This window comes from Vicugna pacos, chromosome 20 (genome assembly GCF_048564905.1).
Source record: "Vicugna pacos chromosome 20, VicPac4, whole genome shotgun sequence".
Taxonomy (NCBI): Eukaryota; Metazoa; Chordata; class Mammalia; order Artiodactyla; family Camelidae; genus Vicugna; species Vicugna pacos.
In genome coordinates this window covers 18,243,319-18,270,433 of record NC_133006.1, presented here as the reverse complement: position 1 = coordinate 18,270,433, position 27,115 = coordinate 18,243,319, and the positions used below count along the sequence as shown (strand labels likewise).

The 27,115-nt window shown below is 37.9% G+C and overlaps 1 protein-coding gene across 4 annotated transcripts in view; it reads left to right on the top strand.

Annotated features, from left to right (window-relative positions):
* Positions 1 to 27,115, top strand: part of DNAH8 (dynein axonemal heavy chain 8) — a 218,669-nt gene that overhangs the window by 48,713 nt on the left and 142,841 nt on the right. For 3 of the 4 annotated variants that reach the window (XM_072945080.1, XM_072945079.1, XM_072945082.1), the window contains 15 exons: positions 279 to 466; positions 3,196 to 3,276; positions 3,667 to 3,783; positions 4,599 to 4,718; positions 8,885 to 9,020; positions 9,840 to 9,955; positions 11,822 to 11,928; positions 15,947 to 16,022; positions 16,982 to 17,177; positions 18,163 to 18,359; positions 18,916 to 19,042; positions 21,611 to 21,846; positions 23,834 to 23,938; positions 24,917 to 25,030; positions 26,291 to 26,353. In XM_072945080.1, the coding sequence (XP_072801181.1) occupies positions 279 to 466; positions 3,196 to 3,276; positions 3,667 to 3,783; positions 4,599 to 4,718; positions 8,885 to 9,020; positions 9,840 to 9,955; positions 11,822 to 11,928; positions 15,947 to 16,022; positions 16,982 to 17,177; positions 18,163 to 18,359; positions 18,916 to 19,042; positions 21,611 to 21,846; positions 23,834 to 23,938; positions 24,917 to 25,030; positions 26,291 to 26,353 (1,979 nt within the window). The remainder of the gene's footprint in view (positions 1 to 278; positions 467 to 3,195; positions 3,277 to 3,666; positions 3,784 to 4,598; positions 4,719 to 8,884; positions 9,021 to 9,839; positions 9,956 to 11,821; positions 11,929 to 15,946; positions 16,023 to 16,981; positions 17,178 to 18,162; positions 18,360 to 18,915; positions 19,043 to 21,610; positions 21,847 to 23,833; positions 23,939 to 24,916; positions 25,031 to 26,290; positions 26,354 to 27,115) is intronic. The other variant, XM_072945081.1, reaches the window with a different exon arrangement.

The following is a 27,115-nucleotide window of genomic DNA, read 5'->3' as shown; positions in this document are numbered from 1 at the left end:
CAGGAAAGTATTGCAATTCATAGCACAAAGGCTAACTGGAATTCCTGGTGTATTTTTATCTCTTGGGATCTGATTTTATGGTTTGCAGACACTCATCATTCATTTATCTAAGTTTTGAGCACTGACCAGGTGTCAGATACTGTGTCCTAGCACCTGGAATATCCAGAACTGTTATTCTGCTCTTAAGAAGTCAGTAGTCCAGTGGGGAAGACAAGCATGTAAACAGGGCTGGAAGCAGAAGTCTACAACAAGTAATGTCAGCAATTGTTTATTTGTAGCTTTGCAAGCCACACTGTTTGTGCGACATCCAGAATCCGGGAAGTTGCTGGTTAATTTTGATCCCAAAATTTTAGAAATTGTTCGGGAAACTAAGTGCATGTTAAAAATGAAGCTGGAAGTACCAGAAGAGGCAAAGAGACTGCTAAAATTGGAAAGCAAATTGAAAGGGGATAAATTGCGTTTGCAGGTAAGATAAATTCTACTTTCTAGTTGTTTTGAAAGAGGTTTTTTATTGTATTTTTTTAAAGAAAAAGTTATCTTTGCAGTTGTGCTGATATGAAATTGGGGGAAATTTATTAGTATGTTGATTCTTTTAATTTTTCAGCTTTATTGAGGTATAATTGACAAATAAGATTATAAAGTATTTAAAGTTTACATCATGATGATTTGATACACATATATATTGTGACGGGATTCCTCCCATCTAGTTAATTAACAAACACATCCATCACTATATGTGTGTGTGTGTATGCATATGTGTGTGTATATATATATATATATATATATATATATATAAACATTTAAGTTCTACTTTCTTAGCAAATTTCAGTTATATGATACAGAGTTATCCACTACAGTCATCATGTTATACATTAGATCCTCAGACCTTATTTATCTTATAGCTGAAAGTTTTACCAACATTTATCTATTTTCCCTAGCTTACAGCCCCTGACAACTACTTTTCTATGTTCTGTTTTCACGAGTTTGGCTTTTTTGGATTCCGCATGTAAGTGATAATATTTGTCTTTCTCTGTCTGAAATTATTTTGCTTAACAATGCCCTCAAGGTCCACCCATGTTGTCACAAATGACAGGATGTCCTTCTTTCTTATGGTCGAATAATATTCCATTGTGTATACAGCACCTCTTCTTTATCCCTCCATCCATTGATGGACACTTTGGGTTGTTTCCATGTTTTGGCTATTGTGAGTAATGCTGCAGTGAACATAGGGGTGCATATATCTCTTCAAATTAGTGTTTTTGTATTCTCTGGATAAATACCCAGAAGTGGAATTGTTGGATCATATGGTAGTTCTATTTTAGTTTTTTGAGGGAACGCCATACTGTTTTGGGTTTTAGTAACTTGGTAACTCTATGTATAACCTTTGAATAACTGACACACTCTGTTTTCCAAAAATGCTGCCTTATATTATATTCCCACCAGCAGTTAATGATGATTCCACTTTCTCCACATCCTTGCCAACACTTAATACTATCTGCCTTTTTTATTTGAACATTTGGATGTGAAGTGGTTTTTCCGTGGTTTTGATTTGCATTTTCTTTATGGCTGTTGATGATGAGGATCTTTTCTTGTGCGTATCTACCATTTGTAGATCTTTGGAGGAGTGCCTATTCAAGTCCTTCGCCCATTTAAAAATTGAGTTATTTGTCTTTTTTATAATTGAATTGTAAGAATTAATCATACATTCTGGATACAAATCCCTAATCAGATACATGATTTGCAAATATTTTCTCCTCCTGTTATGTGGATGTCTTTTTGTTTTCTTTTTTATTGAATTATTGTTGATTTACAATATGTTAGTTTCTGATGTATGGCATAGTGATTTAGTTATAAATTTATATTTATTCTTTTTCATTATAGGTTATTACAAGACATTTAATATAGTTTCCTGTAGTATACAGTAGGACCTTTTTGTTTACCTGTTTTATATATAGGTTATATCTGTAAATCCCAAACTCCTAATTTATTCCTTCCCCTCTTTCTCCTTTGGTAACTGTAAGTTTGTTTTCTATGTTGTGAGTCTTGTTCTGTTTTGTAAATAAGTTTCTTTGTGTCATTTTTTTAGATCCCACACGTAAGTGATATCCTATGGTTATTTCTGACTCACTTCATCTTTTCATTTTCTTGATAGTATCCTTTGAAGTACAGCCAATTTTTAATTTAAATGAAATCCGTCTTATCTACTTCTTCTTTTATCCCTTGTGTTTCTAGTGTCATATCTAAGATACCGTTGCCTAAGCCAAGATCAAAAAGATTTATGCATATGCTTTGTTCTAGTTTTGTAATCTTAGCTCTTACCAAAATTTTGTTATATATATTCAAAAAAATCTTAAGAGGAGCATTGGCATTGTGGAAACTTTGCTTCAGCATCAGAAGCCCTAGTCTTTCATACTGGCCAGTTGTGACTTCAGAGGATAGTGTGTCAAAGTACTGTTATAAATTGAGATTAGTATCACTATTAAGATATGCACTGCATCTTACAGTTTAGTTAGTATCGAATAATATTATGAGGGTCACAGTCCTTTGCCAAATGTCAAGTGTATATAAAAGTTCAACTACAAGTAACAGAAAAGAAGGGAAGGAATTAATAACTCTGAAACTATGAAGTAGACATTGAAACAGTTTAATATTATTAATTTTGGGAAGAATTAACTTGAATCCACGTCTCCCATCACACAGCACAGTAAGTTACAAAATGGTCAAAAATTGATCATTATGGTTCATCTCTAAAAAATATCTAAAAGAAAACATAAAACTTATTAATTCTGATTGGGTCTGTATTTATTTTGATTCAGGAAAACAAGTGTGGCTTCCATAAGTGTACTGTAATATGTCAGCAGACAAGGAACAGAAAGGGGGAACATTTAGTATGACAGACATCACAAAAAGATAATTGTCCAAACCATTTAAAATAGCATAAATCTAGAAAGACAATTAAATAATGATTATGAAAAATGCAAATCTAGAATGCTCCAAAGACTTGCCGTTTAAGGGGGAAGACTCAGGTAATTTACAGGTGAGGAAAGAGAACAGCAAATTAGTATAAATAAGCAGCCTCCATCTTGGCAGGGCTATGAGGAAACAGGTATAATGAAACCTTCCTGGTATGAATCAAAATATGACTGTTGCTTTAAAATAAATTAAAGTAAAACATGCCATTTTGACTTTTAACAGGGGCTTCTGCAGTATTATGATGAGTTATGTCAGGAAGTGCCTTCTGTGTTTGTCAATCTGATGACTCCTAAAATGAAAAAGGTTGGTAATGCTGAGGGTTTACATTGCTTTCCCTGTTGTGTAAAATTAGATTCCAGTTCTATAAATTATGGATTTTAGAACATGTATTCTTGTCCAGACCCTCTTTCTGGTTCAACTTTATAGCTCTAGTTTTCTACAGAATGATTTCTTGTGTAAGTGTTGTTGCTTTTGAAAAACAAATAAATCGGAATAATGAGCACTTTTAAAGAATCCATGATTGCTTCATGGACAGCCAAAGATGATTAAAAACAAAAAGTCACCTTTACTAGGTATAATGGAGGGGAAATACAACCTGTAATATTTCCAGGTAATAAAAGGTAGCCTTTTTTAAAAAAAATATAAATACAGATGCTCCTTTCTTATAATGGAAACTGTTTCTTCTTTTTCTAGGTGGAATCTGTATTGAGGCAAGGGCTCACAATATTAACATGGTCGTCTTTAACACTAGAAAGCTTTTTTCAAGAAGTGGACTCAGTTTTGGATATGTTCAGTCAACTCTTAAAGAAGGTATGAGAGAGAATGTTTTTTAAACTATGTATATTAATACTCAGACTGTGAGTAATAGTTAGATTACCTATGACAGCTCTTTAAAAGATGTGACTTTTAACTAAAAGGACATCTATTAAGTTTAAAAAAAAACCCTATGTTTCTTTAACTGATTTGAGGCCTTTTGATTTAGGATTGTTTTGTTCTTGTTCCTGAATTACCTTGCCTTTAATATGTGAAAATGATGGTTCAACTCCACAGTGTAGTTTAGGAAATGAGATAATTATAGGCTGCAGAGGATGGCAAAGTGGAGTACTTAAATTTTAATGCAGCTAATGTTAATTAGATGAGGCGGTCATCCGATTGGAGACTGTCTGTTGGTTTCTGATATGTTTGCTACATGAGACATGCATATCTTTTTAGATGTGCTAGTCTGTCTGTGGTAGCAGCATGGTCTAACAGACAAAACCCAGATGTCTGAGAGTCAGACAGACCTAGGTAGGATTCTTTGACTTTCACCAGCTGTGTGTTCCTCCCCAGGTTACTTGACATCTCTGAGCCTTGGTTTCTCTAGCTGTAAAACTAGGATAGTAGAGTCATGGGCTGGAATGAAGACTGAAGGAAATAACGCATATGAGGCTGTGGCACACATTGCTGCTCGATAAAACTTCAGCGTCACATCAAGCTTCCTTTGCAGATGTGCTCCCAAAATTCTCACCAAATTACGCCTGGCTAGGATGCAAGTTTCTGGATATAGCTCTGTAAATTAGTTTATAACTCTGGTGCATTTTGGATGAAAGAAGAGTTTTCTTCCACATGTTATTTTTTGTTGGTAGATCAGTGACTTGTGTGAAATGCATATTGATACAGTTCTAAAGGAGATAGCCAAAACGGTGTTAATTTCCCTGCCCGAAAGCAGTGCTACCAAAGTAGAAGATATGTTGACACTCAATGAGGTATGCTCAATTTATGTATTATATTTTATTCATAGCAATCCTGGCTCAGAAACCTGAAGTGTGAATTTGCAATCTAAAAGTAGAAATCTGTGTCAGTGGCATTTAGGCATTCTGTTCTTTTTGGGGACATGTTCAGCTCTGAAGACTTACAAGGCATCAACAGCTCAAGCCCATGGTCACACCCTAGACGTTATTTTGACAATGTTCTCAACCTCATGCTGGAGTTCCCTGGGGTCCTGTCAGTGTTGACTGCTCTTCTTCCTCTGTGTATGCTCCCAGGGCAGTATCTACACTCATGGTTTTAACTACTGCAGACTTTCCCCTTAAGTCACCTGGACATCATCTGGACTCCTTTCTTCCCTCCCATCCCCAAACCCAGTCGGTCTTTTAAGGCTTAGCCAGGTTTTACCTCTTACTAAGATTCTGCTTGAATTACCTAATTTTTCCATACCTGCTACCCTTTCTTAGGTCAGGCTTTTAGTGCTCATTTTGAGTTCAGCATTCGATGTTGTGATCTGACTTGTTTCTCTGCCTCTGTATTTGGCGTCATCGTATCCACCCTCCACATCGCCACCAAATCTGATTGTGAACCTCTCCACAGCCTAAATCCTTCAAGGGCAGTGGCACCCACACCATACAGGATAAAACCTAACTAACCTCCTCAGCATCATATTACATTAAACATATTTGAATACCTATTTATCTTCCATTGGCTCAAACATACAAAGATAGGAACCCTGTTTAATCATTTTTGAGGCCCAGCACATAGCACAGTCTCTCTCAAAAGCACTCCCTTTATGTCTTGAACTGAACTCTTTTTTTTTCTTACTTACCTGCTTTGTGCTTCAGCCATACCCACCCTGCTGGTTTGGGTCACCTTGCTAGTGTCCTTTTCAAGACAATCAAGGATGGCTCCATCTCAGGGGATCTAATCTGGCCCATGGGAAACAGGGACTTTTGCTCCTCTTTCTATGGAAATGTGGCTGCTTCTTCCCAGGACACCTTCCCTTGCCTTTTAGGGTTAGAATAGCCAGCCAGCCTCTTGCTTCAGGACTGCTTAGGCCTGGGTCAGCCCCTCCATCCACGAGCCCCAGAAGTCGTGGATCAAGGTCTCTGAGTAGTTCTTTTGAAGTTCCCTTCTCTTATTTCTACCAAATCTCTACCAATGATCAAACTTCCCTTCTATAACCTCAAGGTCCCCTGCTACCTTTTAAGAACTACTTTTTTCATAGTATGTAGGATCTTAACATCATTTGTTTTCAGTCTTGGGACCTTGGCTGTAATGGAGACAACACTAACTGACCAATTTCCACATCCTGTGCTCGGAGCATGCAACTTTAAAATGATTATGTCTTCCTGGCCATTTGCCCCTTTTTATTAGTGTTAAGCTTTTTATCCTTAAAGTCTATTTTGTTTGATCTTAATATAGTTACACCAGCCTTTTTTGGTTGTTATTTTCCAGATACATCGTTTTCTATTCTGTCATTTTCAACTTTTCTGGGTTCTCGTATTTTAGATTTTCTCTTGTAAAGACCAAGCTGGATTTTGTTTTTAATATACTATGAAAAATCTCTGATTTTTAAGAACTGGTAATTTTAGCCCATTCACATTTATTCTATCAATATATTTGGACATACTTCTACTCTCTACCTTCTTACTTTGAATTTTCTATTTACTTGAATGCACTTATCTGTTTCTTGAAGTTACTTTCTATTTTTTTTTCAAATATATCTGGTCTTTTATATGATCTTGTTCCTTTCTCTTTTTTTAATTCAATTTTTTCATTTAGATATTTAAAATATATTTTATAACAATCTCATTATCTGAAGAAATTGGAGGGTCTAATTCTGCTCTTTGCTGTTTCTGCCAGATCTTGCTCAGGATGGCTTGTGTCTTCAGGTTTTTTAATACTTTGGCTGCCTTCCGGTCTGTCCCTGGCCTTCTCCTCGGCCTTGCAGTCTGTTCTTCACTAAGTGAAGTTACCGGGTCATATGTTAACTTCATATTTAACCTTTTGAAGAAAAGTCTGACTTTCCCAAAGTGGCTGCATTATTTTACATTCCCATCGGCAGTATATGAGAGTTCCAGATTCTCTACATCCTTGCCAACACCTGTTATTTGTCTTCTTGATGATAGCCTTCCTGGTAGGTATGAAGTGGTATCTCGCTGTGGCTTAAATCTGTATTTCCCTAATGGCTAGTGATATTGAGCACTTTTTCACGTGCTTATAAACTTTTTATATACCTTTCTTCTTTTAGAAATGTCTGTTCAAATCCTACGTTCATTTTAAAATTGGGTTATCTGTCCTCTTATTTTTCAGTTGTAATAGTTCTTTCTGTATTCTAGATACTGGTTCCTTATCAGATTGCAAACCTTTTCTCCCCTTCTGTGAGTTGTCTTTTCACTTTCTTGATGATCTCCTTTGAAGCCCATATGTTTTAAATTTTGATGATGTTCAAGTTATCTGTTTTTTCTTTTGTTGCTCTGCACTGGTGTCATATCTAAGAAAACTTTGCCTAATGCAAGATCATGAAGATTTGCCTGTTGCCTGTGTTTTCTTTAAAGAACTTTATAGTTTTCACTGTTACATATAGATTTATGATTCATTTTAAGTTAATTTTTGGGTGTGGTGTAATGAAAGGATCCAATTTCTTTCTTTTGTAAGTTGATACTCAGTTTTCTTAGCACCAATGGTCGAATACCAGTAACTTTATTATTATATAGTATTGGAAACATGTATAAGAATTTGTGTGGCATCCTCCCATTTATTCTTGTGGGTATGTCATTTTAACATAAAAAAAATCACTTTATGTTATTTTGTCTTGGTTTCCAGAGATGTCAGGGGAGTACGGAGGTAAATGTATATGTTTAATCTGTCATGTTTAACTAGCGGTCTATTTCCTTTCTTAGGGGATTTCAAAGTAGGTAGAGGTGGGTGTGTATGTAAACACATGTGTCCAGTTTTCCCAGGTCACCTGGAAGTGTCCACTTGCCTAACACTTGTTTTCCCTGCTAGACTGAAGTATCTCTCAGCCACCATTGTCATTCCCAACATTTAACACTGTGTTGAAAAATTAGAAAGGATAGAATGAATGAATGATGGGGCAAGGTTAGAAAAGTTGGTGGGGGTGGGGAGGATCAGAGACTGTCTTCAGGTCAGAGAAGGAACACTGTTTCCTTTGAGACTAGAAAAGATGAAGATGGGTTCAGACACAGATGAGGTGGTGTAAATGAGGGGGCAGATTATGTCTCTCTCTCAATCTAGTAGTCAAGAAAGGAACACATGAGGGCAGTATGTGGAGAAAATGGGACCTCCCAAGACTTGTCTGGGGAGACGTTTGCATAGATAGACTTAAGTTCCTTTGCAGAACTGTTTTTGAAGGCCCAAGTTGGCTGCTACCATTTACTTTTGTCTTTCCTAAAATGCATGAACATTGTATGTCAAAAGGCCTATTCAATTTTATAAGCCAGTTTTCTTTTCTGAATGTGACTATTTCTTGACTAAAGCTTTTGCTGACTATTAGAAAAGCTCAGAAAGGCAAAGCAAAGGCTTTTAGAATCACAGAAACTTGGTGTCAAACCCCTATTCTTACCACTACCATGTGACCTTGGCAAATTTTTAATTCTTTCTGAGACTCAATTTTCTCATCTGTGAAATGGGGACAATAATGTACCTATCCCAAGAGGTTGTTGCTTAATTAAATGAGTTCGTACACATATCCCTCTTCAATTGATACCTGGCATACAACACTATGCTTACTTTTTAAAACCTTATCTCTTTTGAATCTCAGAACAACACTTTGGATTGTCCTTTTTTAAAACTATTTCTCATTTTCAACTTTTGACATCATCATCTCTACTCTTTCAGGCTTCTTTCTTTTTACCCTTGTGAATGTGGATATAGATAGCTACATGTGATTGAGTCAGATAAAGGTCAAAGATTGAATTTTTCTTCTTTCTTCTCCTTTTCTTTGCCTGAGACTTAGAGGCTACCTCAAGCTGCTTTTAGTGTTGACATTTTGGGTCTGAATCATTATGCTATTGGCAACTCTCTCTAGGAGTTTTCAAGTGGCATTAATTCTAGTTTGGTAAGTTGAAGTCATATTAATACATTTCATGGTAGTTTTAAGTATCTGGAAATTAATAGTCATTTCTTTGTTTAATAGACATACACAAAAGAATGGGCAGAGGTCCTAAACCACAAAAGTAAGCATGTAGAAGAAGCTGTCAAAGAACTTATTTCAATCTTTGAAACTATTTATGAAGTTAAGTACAGTGGGAAAGCAGCAAAACAGTTACCAGGTAATGTGGCTAGTTATAATGTGCGAGTCATAAGAGTTAAAGAAGCATTCTCCAGTAGGCACCTTCTGCTTGGCAGGTACCGAAATTCCAGACTCCCAGAAGGAAAGCTGGCACTCAGCGTAAACCACACTGTTTGCGCAAAGTATTTAGGCACCGTGAGCCCCTTTTATGAGTTAGAGAATGGTGAGCACCCTTCTGAAATCCATGTTCCCAGACACAAACTGAGGACCAGCTTTGCAAGTAGGCCTTTCTGTGGATAGCAATCTCTGGCCTGCTGTGTTAACTGTGGTTTTTTTGGTACAGCATTCTACCACACTAGTGGGGTGCTGTTGGCATCTAGGGAGTAGAGACCAGGGATGCTGCTGAACATGCTCCATTTCCCAGTAAAGACTGTCCGTAGTGCTGAGGTTGAGAAACTCCAAACTTAAATAAGGACCCACAACATGCCTTCTTTTCTCTTAGCGGTTTCCCCACATAGTGTAAGTAGTTTTCATCAGAAGTACAAAAATAAGCACACACCAGCAAACTCAAGGTAAATAGATATTTTAGAAAGATAACATGTAAAACCCTGTTTAAATGTTTATTAATTCTATACACTAAGACAGAGTGTATTTAAAGAGAGTATTTCCTAGTAGAATGTCAATTCTGTTGAGGTGGGCGATTTATAGTGAATTCAAGGATGATTCCTACAGGAAGAAATTTTTAATTTTTAAATTAAGAATTTTTTAAAAAGGAGCTTCCTAAGAAGGTTTGGCCATATAGAGTAAGCCAAACGCTGAGTATTAAATGTTATATTTTTGTTTTGTCTTTTGTCTATAGAACAGAGGAAGCATGTTGCTTTTGGAAATGAAATAGAAGAGGGTGAGAACACTGATTATGAGACCCATATTGTGTCTGAGGTTGATGTTAATAATAAAGAAGATGAATTTAAAAAGGTATTTATTGTAAAAAAAAACCTTATGCAGTTTCACACAACTATGACTCCTAGGATTACAGATAACCCCAAATGATGCTTTTATTTCCAGGCAGTTTTTTGCAACCAATCTGCGTGGGTTTATAACCAACAGGATTTATAACAAAATCGAATTCTACACTGTAGGATCTGACAAGACACAGCAGTCCTTACAGTTTTTCCCTGTTTTTCTCCGTCAGCTTTTAATGTGATTCTGTCAACTATAGTTTATATAGTTATCTCCCCACATCGTGACTGACTGTGTTTTCTTATATAGTAAACGTCACATCTGGGATTGTGGTGACCATCCATTTGACTCAGAGTGGAGAACCTTGTTTTCAGTTACTATTTTTAATAGAGTTACCTACATTGCAAGACCAGATTTTGATTCCCTCGGGGCCCAGGAATCTGCATTTTTATTAGCACCATGGATAGCCTGCAGACTCTCCCACAGGAGAAACCCTCGGTGGGCAGATGTTCACGGTACACTGAGGTGTGCTGAACATGAAAGCTGAAGAGGAGGCACAGGGTTTATTTCTCCTTCTTAGGCCTCACCCTTCTGGTTGTGCAGCAGCTCTGAATGCCACCCCCACATTTGTACTAATTCCTGCTTTCTCCTGCTCCTGTCAGTTTTCTTTTAATTCCTCGCACTCATCTTTTCATTCTTTCTCCATTTTACGTTCTTTTATACTCTCTAACACACACTCTAATAAGGCTTTGGAAATAAACAGCACACATTTGTTCCACTTTTGCCTTCTGGCTCAAGGGTGATACCACCAGTTGATTGGGAAACACCTTCCTTCCGAGTCTAGATCTTGGTTGCTTCTCAGTACCACGCCCCAGGCAGTCACTATCCATCAGTACCACACACCAGGCAGTCACTATGCATCTGTGGGAGTCAGCCGGAGAAAGGAAGGGTATTCCCGGGTCAGCAGTCCTTATTTTCCAGTTGCATTCCCTTTGACACTGACAGGAGTCCTTAGAGCAAGACTGAGTGCCATCAGGGCTTCTCGAACTGGGGAACACGTGGAGATACATCAGTGTAGGCATCTCCTAACCAGCCTCTGCCTCTCAAATCCATCTTCCACATTGCTGCCAGAATGGTCTGTCTAACATAAAAGTCTGTGTCATGCCTGTGCTTTAGCCTCGTAATTGACCCAACCCGATTGTATTCCTCTTTGTTCATACCTGATAACCCTCCCTACTGGCCCACACAGTCTCAGAGGGGCAGAGAGTTGAGTAGGGAGGGACTGGCCCTGGATGTGCAGGCAAGATGTGGTGACCAGATCCCTGCCCAGGCTCAGTATTTATCCTGGGCTTTGATCAATAAACTTGGCTACTTCTCTGGAGGGGAAGAAGGGCTTGGAGAGAGGGGTAGAGCGTGGTTCCAGGATGGTGGAAGTTTCATCCTATATATTTTTGTATCATACGTTTAAAAATACAGTTATCCACCAAGCTGAGCTTTATGAGGTTGAAAACTAAATGTCCTCTTGTGCCCCACCCCTAAGCATTGAGAAGTGCACCACACTTACGTGCTTCAGTTTTGTTGAGTGAATTATTCAATTTTGAGCAAACCGGGATTATTTTCAATAAGCTAGTTTTGAATTTTAGCTTTTGAGTAAGGCCTTATAATTTGCTAGGGTGTTCATGAAAGCACACGTTTCATATATTCTTATTTGTTTAAAAAATCAACAAGTAATTTACGATTGAATTTATTTCTACAATATAATTGAAATTGTATAGTTTATTTTTCAGCTTTCTCATATCACTTCTAATGTTGTATTATTGCTTTGGGGGTGTTAAGAGTTTTTATTTTTTGTACCAAATTTAATATGATTTCTCATTACAGGAATGTAAAGAGGTGTATGTTTTTTTCTCTCATCAATTACTAGACAGTCTTCAAAAAGCTACACGATTATCTTTGGACACAATGAAAAGAAGAATATTTGTTGCAAGGCAAGTTGAAAATATGCTAAATATGTCTGAGTATTAACATAACGCTAATAGTACCTCTTATTTGTATTAATTTTAAAAATTATAAAATTTAAAGCATAGCATTTATGAAAAAACTATATGAAAACATATTTGTAATACTGTAAGAACGGTGAAAAACAAACAACCATGTTCCTAGCACTCAGGCCAAGACAAGGAACACTGAACACTACCAGTCCCCTTACTGGTCCTCTGTCTGCTCACCCAAAGGTAACTGCTGTCCTGAAGTTGGTGTTTATCATAGTCTTGGTTTTCCTTACCGTTCAACATGCGTTTGTACCCCTAATCAATGTGTAGTTTAATTTTACCTGTATTTGAACTGTGTTCAGTATTGTCTTTAAGATTCATCTGTGCTGATAATAATTTATTTTCACTTCTGTGTAACTGGAGTGTACACAATCTGTCTATCTTTCCTACTGGTGATGGTCATTTGGGTTGTTTCCAGTGTGGGCCATTGTGAACGTTCTTGTACCTGTCTCCTCCTGCACCTGCTGGAGTGGAATGGCTGGGCCCTGGGCTGTGTGCACGCCTCAGTCTACCAGGCAGTGCCTAGCCTGAGAGCACCCATGGCGTGACATCCTTGCACACAGTTGGTGTTGTTCAACTGAAAAATTCCTGCCAGCGTTGGGGTGTGAAATGGCATCTCATTGGGACTTAAATTATTTTGTTCCTGGTTGCTGATGAGGTTGAACACATTTTCATGTTTATGAGCCTTGTTTCTCTTTTTTAAAATTTTGCCTTGCCTTTCCCTTTCTTTTTCCCCCCTTTCTTTCTTTCTGCTTGTTTTTCTATTGGATTAAATTTATTCATGGGTATTCTCAATATAGTACTTTGTTGATGGAAATTTAGGAAATAACTTCTCTCAGTTGTGCCTTTTTGTTCTCTTTATGATATTCTTTGCTGAGTTTAAACATACTCAGATATATCAGTCTTTTCTTTAGTAATTTGTGGTTTTTTATGTCTTTTAAAAGAAATCTCTCCCTACTTCATAATGTCTTCTAAAAGTTTTATAGTTTTATCTTTTACATTTAGGGATTTAATCCACATGGTATTGATTTTTGTGATTAGTGTGAGGTAGGAAAGTAGGATATATTTTTCCATACAGTTACTTAGTTAATCAAGCAAAAGTTGTTGTAAAATTGATCTTTCTTTTGGGATGGTTATTTAAATTACATTGAATCTATAGATAAATTTGGAGAGCATCCTTACACTGTTGAGTCTTCCATTCAGGATCATGGATTAACTCTCTATCTATCTGTCTTCTTTGATATTTCTCAATGAAGTTTTATAATTCCCTGTGCAAAAAGTCTTGCACATTTTTGTTATTTGTTAGGGCTATTCCTTGATTATTCACTGCTGAATTTTAATTTAATTGCACACTTAAAATCTCCCAGTGTGATTGTGAAGTCAAATTTTCCTTCCGTTTTGGTCAGTTCTTGTTTTACATCTTTTAAGTCTACATTGTTAGATGCATGGGAAGTCATAGTAGTTAAATCTGCTTAGAACACTGTTTCTTTCATTTTTATTTGGTGAACCTCTTTATCCATATTAATCCTGATTTCTCAAATTCTTTTTAGTCTGTCATTACTTTCCTGGCTTTTTTGGTATATCTTTTTCTATCTCTACATTTAAGCTTTTCTGTCCATTTTTTTGTTTTACCTCCTAAAAGTATCATATACCTGATTATTTTTATTCGACCTGATTGTCTCTGCTTTTTAATAGAGTTTAATCTGCTTACTTTTTTTGTGATTTTTTAATGTAATTATACTTAGTTTATGACAGTTTATTTTGTGGTTTCTTCTTACTGTCCTTTCTTTTTGGTTTATTTTATTATCTCTTGTCTTTGGGTTGGATACTTTTTCCCTTTTATTCTCTTTCCTATACTTCAGTTCTTTAAGTAGTCACCTTTAAATTTAGAATATATATATATATGTATATATTTAGCTCCAGTTTTCAAAAAGTAGTCTTTGGTTTTCCAGTTTTCTAGTCTTCTAACTATAAGGGCCTCGGCATGAACTGTACCTACTTCATCACTGTTGTTTGATGTTTCACGTTCACCTTTTCTTGAACACTCAAAAATAAGTTATTTACTGGCATATTTTATTAAAAATCTTCAGATTCCTGTGTATTTATTGTATCCCACATATCCCTTAGCGAGGGGTAAACTTTTTGTCTTCGTTTTAAGTCTGAAAAATGCCCCTTATTTTGCCCTCAAACTTTCATGGCCCTTTAGCTGGATAAAAAACTTTTGCTTGCTCCTCAGCACTTTGAAAGTATTTCTTCATTTTTTTCTGACCTGTGTTGCTGCTGATGAGCATTCTGCGGTGAGTCTAACTGAAACTTGTTTTTTATCCTTGATGTTCTGCAGTTTTCTCCAGCAGTGTGGATTTGTCTGTATTTAATCCTCCTTTGTTCTCAGAGTGTGCTTTCTATAATGAGAGCTTACTGTGTTCCTTAACCCTGGAAAATTCTCAGCAGTTTCCTATTCAGTTGTTGCTTCTGAGACATTCCCTTCATTCTCTTGCTGTGGAACTCCTAGTAGCTGAATGTTGAATAGACTGACCTCGTAATTTATTGTTCTATCTAGGACACTCTTTTGAGTGAAGAGGCACTGTCCAGATGAAGTGTCAGGATGGACTGAACCCGAGCACTGTCCTGGGCGCCCTGGGCCAATGGCCATCTCCAATGTTGGGGCATCTCAGTCTGTCTCTCCTGTCTCCTAACTAGTCTGTCATCTATTTCGTCTTTCTGTCTTTCTGGGCTACATTGTGAGTAAGTATCTCTGTATTGAGCTGAAAGGTGATCTCATCTATTGCATCTTAAGCATTTCAATTAATACTTTCTCCTTATCCTCCAGATATTGTATCATTTCTGCCTTTTTAGTTTAGCAATTTATTGTCTTTTTGGAAGGTACCATTCACTTATCTCTTTGAACATTCTCAATATACTCATTTTAGAGTTTGTCATGCTTCTATACATCAAACTATGTCTGCAGTAAGCTTTTGTTTTGATTATTAATTTCTTTCGTCTTCTTTCTTACTGTTAGACTTGCTTTTGCATATTAAGGCTTTAGTTTATAGGCGCTCTTTGTGAGAGGTTTTTTAGTTTCTGTGTGTTTCTCTCTTCTTTCCCCCCTATCTAGGAGTTTCACTTTTGCCTCCACACAACCTTTGGTACCCTGAGTGCAGAACTGGGTCGTATTTACTTCCCTTTAGCTCGCAGTTACTGCCCTCTGAAGAGTTACTGGGATGTGACAGGTTTAGATGGGGAACTCACAAGTGGCCCGGCTTGCATGCTTACTGGGGATGCTGTGGGTTTGCTTCTGTCACCCCAGGCCCACGTCTCCTGGAAAAGCGACAGCTGCAGGCAGTAGGCTGACAGACTTTATCTTGTTGTTGTTTTGCCTCTCTTATACGTGGGAGGACATCACGTTAGTGTCTGCCAGGCAGAGAGAGATAATCTAATTAATTTGCAGCCCTGATGTGTGTCACTTCATTACTTGCACTCGTGTATCTATCTCTATGTTTGTATTTCTGTCTGAGCACGACTGATATTGTTTAAAAAGGCAGTTTGGGGAAGACTTTGGCTAGAAACCTCTTGTTTAACCTTGCAAAGAAGTATGTGAAGTTAATATGCTTTTTTTTTTTTTTGGTGATCTTTTCCAGCATCTGTTGTAGGGTTGGGAAAAGGGGATGCTTTTAGTAAATATTATTAAGTGGTTACTACTGAAAGAAAGCAACATAAAAATACAAGAAAATGGACAGGAGACTAATGTTTTACTTTGGATAATATTAAATCATTAAGTTGTCTTAGTTTATGAACTAGTTTATAAATTTTATGATTCCATTGTAAATAACATTGTCTTCATGTAATTTATATTTTGAAATGATCTTTGTTTTTAGGATTGAAAGTTGTAGCATAATCAAGCTATTTATGAAATTTTAGGTTAAGTTTTATAAGTTAAACATCCATCTTATTACAGCTCATATGGACGGAAGCAGTCAGAAGATGTTATTTCCTTTATAAAATGTGAAGTACATCTTGAAATTCCTAATGTGGTAAGTATTATTAAACATTCAGGTAAATACCATGATATTCTGGTAATGTATTCAAGAAGTATAGCATCAGAACTGAACTTTTACATAGGGTAACCTCGTGGTCCTATGTATTTTTTGACTTCATCTCAGTATTTAGCAAAAATCAAAATGTATTATTTATATCTACTGTAAATAAAAAATTACTTCTGCATAGCTTGTGGTGTATTGCAGGTTGGTGTAAGAGGTAAGTGTCTGTCTTGTTTTCTCTTACTTCGGACATTAAATTATTTAAATAAGACCATCTCAGAAGTCTAAATCCCTACCCTGAACACCCAACTGTGAGGCAACCCATGGCAGAATAGAAAGAAAGAAAGAGAGAGAGGGAGGGAGGGAGGAAGAGAGAGCCTGTGCCCTGAGCACCATGGAACCCCCCATGCCTTGTCATGACACTTCTCTCTTTCCACCACCCCAGCTGCTTATTGGCATCTGGAACAGCAAGCCACACAGGATGACTGAGGGTCATTCTGTGATGGGCTCAGGGATAAGGTCAGGCAGGAACAATCTATGGCTCACCTGACACCACATCTACATGGTCTGGCCTCCTGAAGAACAGCTTCTTTGCTTATTTGGCACATTTCACAGGACTGAGGTCAGAATCTTGGCAGTATAAAACTTCCTCAGTTATTCTGCCTCATGGACATCCAACACATGCCACAGTATTTGGCTGCATCCAGTCACCCTCACAGGGAAGGATGGGAAGTGCTATGTTTGACCTTTCTGCCTGCAGGAGTGGGTAGAATGGGAAAACCTGAAGATTGATTAAGTCTGAAGCCTACCTTCCTCTGACGTCCCTCTGCTCAAACCAGCCTTGCACTTGGGCAGCAGAGGCTTCCCCCTTGGTGGGGAATGGGGGTGGTGCAAATTGGAGGGATGGACTGTATGTATTGGCAGCACCAGATGCTTGTTTCTTCTTCCCACAGGTAATGGTTCCTAGTTTGGATGACATTCAACAAGCCATCAACCGTATGATCCACTTAACCCTGGAGGTCAGCAGAGGGGTGGCTCACTGGGGGCAGCAGCAAAGCCGTCACATCAAGTCTGTCATTGGCAGTCCCTCCCGCACCACTGCTGACGTGAGCCATCCGAGCACGGGAAAACAGCTGAAGAAGGAAGACAGTAAGAATGTTCAAATAAATCTTAGATGAGGAGAACCTTAGAATTGTAACAATGAGTAAATGGTCTTTCTGATTCTCCCTGGGTATGTGTTCGCCATCTCCCATCTTAAACATAACACATAGACATTTCCCTCCAGATTTTGGTCATGAGTGAGCAAGGACACTTACCGGTCTTTTACTATCATCACCTTAGATTCAAAGTTAAAAATGACAGTAAACCTTAGTGCTAATTCTACTTTGGAGGTGACTGTGGTAAGTAAGTAAGTAGTGTCACTTAGCCATACCGCTCGGCTTCAGCTCGCCTTTTGCCATGCAGGATCGTGGGGCCCTGTGATACCAGGTTAAATCATTTTGAAAGAGAAGCTGGAAATCTGGGATTCTGCATGAAATCTCATGAATTTTTTTCATTGTTAACAACTGCTTTAAAAAAGTAAGGTACTGTTTGGACCAAACGAAATATCCGTATGGTCTCTGCTTGATGGAGAATACTTGAGAATTTCAAACAAGGCAGTGACATGACCAAGTTTTGGCGAGAGATGTTTATAGTGGTGGTGAATAGTGTTGGTGAGTTGAAGACAAGCATATGTTGTCTTATTTAATTCTCGTAAGTATTTCTATGAAGATTAAATGACTGGCTTGAGGTCATTTGGATAATAAATGTGGTGCCTCACCATGCTGTGCTGTAGGGTAGCAAAAACTCTTGATATTTCCTTGGAGGACATTTTTTTTCGGTGTGGGGAGTGGTTAATCAGTATCTTTCAGTTCTCTCCCCTGAATAACAGTTTTCTCACTTTAAAGAAATTTAGACCTTGAAATTGGACACAATAGTTTAATAAATGAAGCTAGCAAGAGAATAGGTCTTAATTATTTGGAGGGGGATGGTCATTAAGAAAATAAAGTTTGAAGAAAGTCTATAAATATTAAAATTGATCATGTTTGAAGTTGAATGTAGGAGTTACCTATAGGATAAAAATGTCTGTTTTCAGAATCTTTTGAAGAAATTATTCCTGCGAGGAAGCTGAAGAATTTTTATCCAGGTGTAGCAGAGCACAAGGATATTTCCAAGTTGGTGCTCCTCCTTTCTTCCTCTGTGAATTCTCTCAGAAAGGTGGCTCACGAGGCCCTGCAGGACTTTCAAAAGTACAAGACGCTCTGGACAGAGGACCGAGACATAAAAGTGAAGGTGTGTTTCCATTACTTGTGACTCAGTTTGGGTTTTAATTGTTTGTATCTAACTCATGTGGAAGGACTAGGAAAATATCAGTAATGCTGATGAGAACTCAGGAACAGAGACCGAGAACCTGTAAATGCCAAGCATCCAACACATTACGTCTTGTGTGATTCTCACAGTGACGACTGGGGAAATTGACCATAAGGAGGCTCAGGCAGATTTTGTTTGGTTCCTTTAAACGACTGAATGCCAGTTATGTTCCAGGCATGTCCAGACGCCAGGTGTTCGAGGGTGTCACATTTACTTACATAGACTCAGCTGTATTTTTGGTTAGAGACTCAATGAGACTTTGAACTCTGAATAACCGTTCAGAACTGTGAAATTCCCCCACTTAGCCCCCTCTTCTGTCACTGCCTGTTCCTCCCTTTCTTTACTGAGCCACTGGCCTGATAGCACATTCAAGTGGAAAAATATATAAGCAGATGCAATTGTCTAACTCAGCTATCAGAAGTGTAAGATTTATATGGTCAAAAAGCTGAAGAAAACATTGATTCTTTCCTTGCTACAGGAGTTCTTGTCTAACAACCCCTCTCTGACTGAAATCAGATCTGAAATTCTATACTACGCTACTTTTGAACAGGAGATTGACGAGCTGAAGCCTGTTATAGTTGTAGGAGCACTTGAATTACACACAGGTATTCAGAAAATATTATGTAAAGTTATCTGTATTTACATATGAGATGTTACTTTATTTAGAAAGCAGTTATTCAGCTACATTGGTACAATATTATAAATATTAAGTATTTCTAGACCACCAATATTGTTCATATATATGTTATAAATATTACATATTATCATATATTGTGTACACATAATATTATACCAGCGTGGCTTAGTGCACTTAATACACTGCACAGTTCCTCAGCTGGCACTCACACAACTAAAACTATAGGTGGACCTACAGGTTGCTGTGAGGAGAGGGTTGTGTACATGAGATAAGAGTCAAACAGTTTGAGGTCTCCTGAGAAGTTAATCCAGTTGGAGTTAGAGTATCAAAGGATAATGAGATATCCATGTAATGTCTGAAAAAAAAAAAGCCCAAGTGGACTCTTGCTGACTATAGTGAGGGAGAGCTATGCGGGACAGGCACAGTGCTGCCAGTAGTGCAGACTGTTCACCTCAGATTGGGTGTCTGGGCAGCATGGAGTCCAGGGATTGCTGGGCTTAAACAGGTTAACATCATCTGTAGAAGGATGCGTGCTCAGGTGAGACTGTTGTTGGTTGATTGGCACTCAGAGGCGGGCTTACTGAGTATGTCCCTTCCAACTGGTTGACATTCAGAAGGGTGGGGCTAATACTGATTGCCTTTAAAAAGTATGTGAACTGAGGTGATTTGGTGTGTGGTTTGGACTTAAAACTAGTGGTGACTACTTAATTGCCATGGTTACAAAGGTACAATCTGTCTAGTCCTAAATTTATGAAATTTTATTCTCAGAAGATACTTGAGTGACCTACGTCAACCATCCACCTTTAAGTAGATGTTCAGATCTGTCCTCGAGGAGTCAGTGTAACTGTTACTCTCAGATTTGAATATCGAGGTTACTTGACCTCTTTAAGTTCCATGTCTTCTGCTGGTGATAATGACAGTGACCACCTAGTTACTTTATTTGAGACAGTTAGCATAGTACTGGCAAGTAGTTGTTCAGTGAATGATAAGTAGCGTTATATCTATCAAGAAGGGATTTAATTTGGGGAAGAATCGCAAGTGCTTGAGGGGATTATTTAGCTAGAAATCAGAAGCCATGCATCAGGGGCAATAATTACAAGAACTGTAGAGTTTTGGAAACTGTACTTTACCTATTATTACTATTTTTGTTGTTGTTGTTATTCTTATTATCATACAGATTTCCTATTTGTTTCCTCATAGTGGTTAGCACTATGATTCTGAATACAAAAATCAACCGTAGCCCTGTTTTGAGAGTTAGCCGGGTGCTTGATTTGAGAGAGAGAGAGAGAAGAAAGGAAAAAATGGGATAGCTGGCTCCAATGATAAAGAAAGGGGGAGGTGGGCTGAATCCTTGAGGCCACAGGAAAAGGAGAAAAGAGGTTCATGAGGGGTGGACCTCAGGAGACAGGATCTCACAGCCCCAGTCAGCAAGCTGGCTGTGTCTCTTCTCAGGCTACAATTGCCTCAGCTCCCTAGTCCTCTTACTGTGGGAGTTGGGAGGGGAGCAACCACTTTTCACGGTTGGCAGGGCTGGCAGTGTAGAGATACCGAGAGGGGAGGAAGAATGGGTGAAGATGCATGAGGCAGAGTTGGCTAGTTAGAGCTGTTTTGTTTTCAAGGAACAGAAACCTACTTGAGATGCGTTCAGGGAGGAAAGGTATATCCCAGAATCCAAAGTGCATTTGGGCCTTAGGAATGAACCAGAACCAGGAGTAGTCCAGGAAGCCGAGGAAATCCTTTCTCTCTGCCCCTCATTTCTTCTTCCCTCTCTGCATGACTTTTTCTGCTTCCCAGACCACATGGTTCCCCGTCAAGTCTCATTCTTAACTCTCAAGAAAGGATTCTTTATCATTATTACTATTATTAATTTTTTTGTTTTGCTGGGGTTTTTTTTTGGGGTGGGGAAGTTATTAGGTTTGCTTGTTTGTTTGTTTGTTTAATGGTGGTACTGGAAATTGAATCCAGGACCTCGTGCATACTAAGCACTGCTCTACTACTGAGCTATATCCTCCCCCTTCAAGAAAAGATTCTGATTGGTCCATAAAAGTTAAGGGTTGACTGTGACAATCAACTACGCCTAAGTACAAGATCTGGCTATACATATCCTCTAACCATGTGGATGATGGGGGAGTGAAAAAACAGGAAGACTGGGGCAGATCTGGCAGACAAAAAAATGTATTACACTTCACTGTGTGGGGTTACCTGGAGGAAACTGGACGAATGAGTGAGGGCTGCTAATGGGATGGCCAGAAACGGAGCAAGGTTCACATTGGATGGTGTTGGAACAAAGTCTTCTCCATAGCCTTTGTTGCTTCTCGTGAACAGCTTAACATACTCCATGGGAACAGGAATTAAGTCTTCAGTGTCTAGTAACCTTGCAGCACGTTTAATTCAGACTAACTATATTTTAAGTGCTCAGTGTGCCTAGTGGCTATCAACTAGGACTGTGGAGTTATAGATGCTCAGATGACACAAAAGTAAATTGTTTCAGAATGTCAGCTGTATTCTATTTTGACCTTATTCTTGTCTTCCTCAGAGCCAATGAAATTGGCCTTATCAATTGAGGCTAAGGCATGGAAGATGTTATTGTGTCGCTATTTGAATGAAGAATACAAAAAGAAAATGTCAGACATGATAGCATTTATCAATGAATACTTGAAAAAGTTATCAAGACCTATTCGTGATTTAGATGATGTCAGGTTTGCAATGGAAGCCTTGTCTTGTATCCGTGATAATGAAATTCAAATGGACATGACTTTGGGACCAATTGAAGTAAGAGATGATTGCATTTTTCTTTCCTGAAATACCATTTTAAAAAAATAGAGAAACACTAAAAAATTGATGTTGTTTTGATGCTGTTAACGTATTCATCTATTTTATGGCACATTCTGCCTGTTTTTCCTCTCTGATGTTGATGTCCTGGGAAGGATTTTGATAATCATCAACAGTAAACAGTTTGCAAAAGAATATTAATATATTAATAATGCTGTACTGGTCAAAGGCAGTGTTCAGGTTTTTATGCTGGCATCTACATTTTAGAAAAGAATGGTTATACTCTTTCACGTCAATTCTGACATGCTAGACAAGTTCCCCCCTTATCTTTGGCTTTCCTTAGAAACCCGTTATGGGTCTCACTCATAGACCAGTGGCATACCATGGGCAGATGGTGGGAGTGGTCCACTTAGGCACTGTAAGTAAACTGTTGAAATTTAAATCAACAGTAGATATTTTTAGGGAAGAGTACTGTTTTAGTTTCCTGTTGCTGCTGTAGCAAATTACCATAAACTTTATGGCTTAAAACAACACAAGTGTATTATTTTATGCTTCCTGAGGTCAGAAGTCTGAATATGGGTCTTCTGGGGTTAAAATCAACATGTCATCAGGGGCTCTAGGGAAGAATCCTTTCCTTGCCTTGTCCAGCTTCTAGAAGCTGCTTGCATTTGTTGGCTCATGGCTCCCATCCAGCCGTGGCGTCACTCCTACCCCAGCTTCTGTCATCACATCTCTGACTCTGAATCTCCCGCCTCCCTCTTTCCTTTAAATAGACCTTTGTGATTACGTTGGGCCAAACCTGGTTAATCTGGGATGCTCTCCTCATCTCCGATTCTTTAACTGAATCACACCTACAAAGTCCCTTTTGCCATGTAAGGTAACATAGTCGCAGGTTCCAGGGATTAGGGCGTGGATAACATTGGGGAGGTTATTGTTCTGTCTACCGCAAGTGTTTATGACCAATATGTAAAATTTCTGGCTCATGGTGATGATAAAAAATCAGACTTATTTCATTCCTGTTTTTCAAATTCTCTGTGGACAGTGCACTCCCTTATTGCCTGGAGTACCCAGAGAATCGGCACTCCCACTGCTTACTTTTGGCACCCAGTGTTCATGACTGAGCATCGCTGTCTTGAACTCATTTAGAGTTTATACTCTTTGGTAGCATGTGAACTTTATGTCTTTACTACTTCTTTAGATCTTATTATTTGGGAATTTTGAATGATGATCACTGGCTTCTTAAGATGTAACAGATAATCATATCATTTTTTCCTTATTGTAGTAGCTCAGTTTTTCAGCGTACATTCTTCTGGTAAAGCCAGTTGCCAATTCATCACTTTAAAAAAAAAGTAGATAAAATTGGCATATAATATGCAGGTTCCAGGTGCACAATATTATAATTTAGTATTTGTATACACTACAAAGTGATCACCACCACAAACTAGTTACGGTCCATCACCATCCAGTTGATCACCTTCACCCATTTCACCCTCCCCTCCAGCCCCCTTCCCCTTTGGCAGCCACCAATCTGTTCTCTGTATCTATGAGTTTGTTTTTGTTTTGGTTTGTTTGTTACTCCATTTCTTCTCTTCAGGATATCTCTCACATCATCATTTTATTCCGTATTCCAACCTGTATTTTAATAGAGTATGAGAAAACATTTTGCATGGCATTGACACAAGATCAAGGAGGAGAGAGAGGCAGAAAATTATTCTAGGGATGTTTTTCCTAGGATAGTATCTCAAAGTGATCTGCTTACTCTCCACCGGAATCACCTAGGGGCTTATTAAATTCAGATTTCAGGGCCAGGGATCTGGAGTCAATATCTGATATCAGTGGGAATCTAGAGGAGGTATTTATACACGCTTAATTTGGGGAACCACTCTTCTCCTCTTTTAAGACATAGGAGTATGCTTCTAGGAGGCGTCTAAGTCATCTGGCAGTTCCCTTCCTTGTGATGCTTCTGAACTCTACCCCCATTCCGCAGGAAGCCTATGCTATTTTAAACAGATTTGAAGTTGAAGTAACCAAAGAAGAATCAGAAGCAGTTGATACCTTGAGATATTCTTTCAATAAATTGCAGAGCAAAGCTGTAAGTACGGATTTAATTCTTATTTTTTATTAAGTCACTACCTCCAGAACAAATACATTTCAAGCTTTTAAAAAGCTTTATATATATTATCTTAATAGCTTTATTATTGTTCAGTGAAAATGATTGACTTGGGTTTTTCTCTCATCTGTCTGTTAGTGTTTAACCTACTGACCCACCCTTTACTACAGTCACCGTTAAGCTTAAAGCAGTATGTGTTCCAACCCAGAAAGATGCTGCTGTTGACAGTGGTTAAGAGGAGGAACCTTGGAACCACACTGCCAGATTCTAAATCTTGACTTTGACCTTGTCTCATGCTAGTGCTGGGACCTTGAAGAAGTTACTTAGTCTCTCTGTGCCTCAGTTTTATCCCTCGTAAAATGGGTATAATATTAGTATTCACTACACAGGGTGGTTGTGAGGATTAAATGAGTTAACATATGTAAAGAGTGTAGCAGATAGAAGGCAAGAATTAAGTGCTAGCTATCATGACTGCAGGTTTAAGCAGAAGCTTTGACGACCACTGTGGAGGGCATTACTGTTTTTCTTTTACACCTAGAGTAATATCTTTTTCTTCTAGGGAACTATTCCAATGATTGCAGTCCTGTAAACCTACTAGAAATTGCTAATTCCATCCAGTGGCCTGGTCCTGGAGACAGCACGTGACCCAGACTGGGTCCATAGTAGTATCTGTTTCCTTGGCTGTAGCCATGACCTGAACTAGGTCAGCTGGAAAACTTCTTCCTAACTGCAGTTAGTCAGCTTTGCCTCCTGGGTCATGAGCTAGAATGATTTGAGCCTCCTGTTGGAGCATATGGATTGTTTATTTCTGTGGGTTTTTTTTTTTTAACAGATAATGTTCAGAGACATCTTTGCTCACACAGGACATCTGTGAGATAACAAACTTGCTGGAATAGAATCGTAGTTTTCATTTAAATACATTAGTTTCACTCTCACACTGAGTGTTCTTTTTTATTCTAGGTTTCCGTACAAGACGAACTAGTTCAACTGCAGCCAAAGTTTAAAAGTAGTCTACTTGAGTCTGTGGAAGTTTTCCGTGAGGATGTAATGAATTTTGCAGAAGCATATGAGAAGGTAATTTAAGTCCTTGCATGCTGTGTGTTAAGATGTTTGGTGGTATATTTAATATAAGATGAAAGTGATGAACCCTAAGAAATGCACTGTGATTTGTAACTGTATGTCAGAGGCTATGTTTGCATGTTTACAGCTATCAAAAAGGGGGGATAGTTAGTCCGTTAAGCATGTTTTATGGAGGAAGAAAGAAGATGTAACTGTTAAAAGGAGCAACAACTTTTTGTCCTTTCTCAGGGCCAGAATTCTCATAGTTGAAAGTATAATACAGTTGTTGGAAGGCTATAAAAATCTATAAATGCCCTAATCTCAGGGTGTTACGCAACTGATTTTGCATAATACCTTAATGCCAGGGGATTGTGCAACTAATTTTCTTTTTCACTGACTCTCAGAGAACAAAAAGGATCACTGAAAATCATCCTTGGTGAATCCCACAGACTTCTCAACCTGTTATAATGACTGATAATGGTCCACAACTTCGAAATTAAACTCAGAAGTTGGATATAGTCCCAACAAATTCTACTTTCTTTAATGGTCAAGAGATCTGAATTCATAAGCTGATTACAGTCCTTAGTGCTACTCTAAAACTTATCCCTTTTAGGTTAGATTAGTCAACATTTTATTGCCCTGTTATTCTATTATACTGGCAGTCTGGTCTTTTATTTAGCATATCCATGGTATTCACGATTGTACAGACCATCTGGGGTCTCTTTTGCAGCTGTTTTCTAGCTCATGGCCACCACAGACAGCCTTCTGCTGCTTCCAAGTATTCAACCTATGTATGTCTCTGTTTCCATATTAGGCTGAACTATTAGTGAAAGGAGGTTGTTCTCAGAACTGTGTATCAGTTATTCCAAAGTACAACCACAGCATTATCATTTATAATCATAAATGAAGTGAAACAGAGCTCTCGTGTTAGGAACTTTTGATATAGGATGTAATTTAGTCACATTTTTTTATTAGCTCTGTCAAGGTCCTTTAAAAATGAATAGAAGTTAGAGTGATGCAAACGTACTAAAATTGTGATCATAGTTACACAATTCTGTAAATATAATAAAATCTATTGAATTATACATTTTAAGTGAAGTGGATTGTATAATATGTGAATTACAAAAAAATGAAATATTCATGTACAGGACAAAATTAGACCACTTAAATTAAGAATCGTGTTTATTTGTTTAAAAGGAGATAACAGATAAACCTAATAAATTGATAAGTACATCTGATTAAGAATTAAAAGGGAGATTATATTATATTTTACAGGAAGGACCCATGGTTCCAAATATACCACCACAAGAAGCTAGCAACAGGCTACAGATATTTCAGGTAATACTACATTTTTTTTTGTTACATTGATGTGTTGTCATTCTTTAAATTGATTTTAGAGGGAAATTTATGCATTTAACTTACAATAGAAAACTTAATGTTTCAAGTGGCTACAGATTTTAATAGTATTCTAATCTGCTAAGTAATGTAATTGATTCCTTCTCTCATATCCCTTCATGCTCTTCTGCACAGAGAATCTCTGTGTGTTTTTAGAGAACAAGACTTTGATTTTGAACTTAAGCATATACCTTATTCTAGTTCCAGACATTTCAATTGTTTGTAAAGTGATTTAAAAATTCATAGGACAATAAACTGTATCAAAATAGGATTTCAAATATTGACAAATGGTTTCCCTGTCTTTCCTCTGTATCCATTATTTTTCCTTTTTCTGTATCTATCACTTTAAACTTCCCAGCTCCTTTGTCCTGCTTCAGACCATACAGAACTCACTGGACCAGGCCAACCATTCCCCATCTTTTTCTAGAGCAGATTGCTGAGCACATCTAGAGAAAAGTCACACACCCGCTTGGATTAATGTTTTGCAGATTCATGGATTTTTATGTAAGCTAGTCTCCCAGGAGCATCAGGCAATTCTATTTGTTCCCCTTCTCTATCCTGTTTTCTATAGTGGCTGTACTATATCACTTTATGTCCCCACCTGCATTCTCAGTTGTTAAAAAAATATTTATCAGATACCTACTGGGTGTCTTGGTTAACAGAAGGATGATGAAGAAATGGTTCTTACTTCTAAGCTGCTAAGAT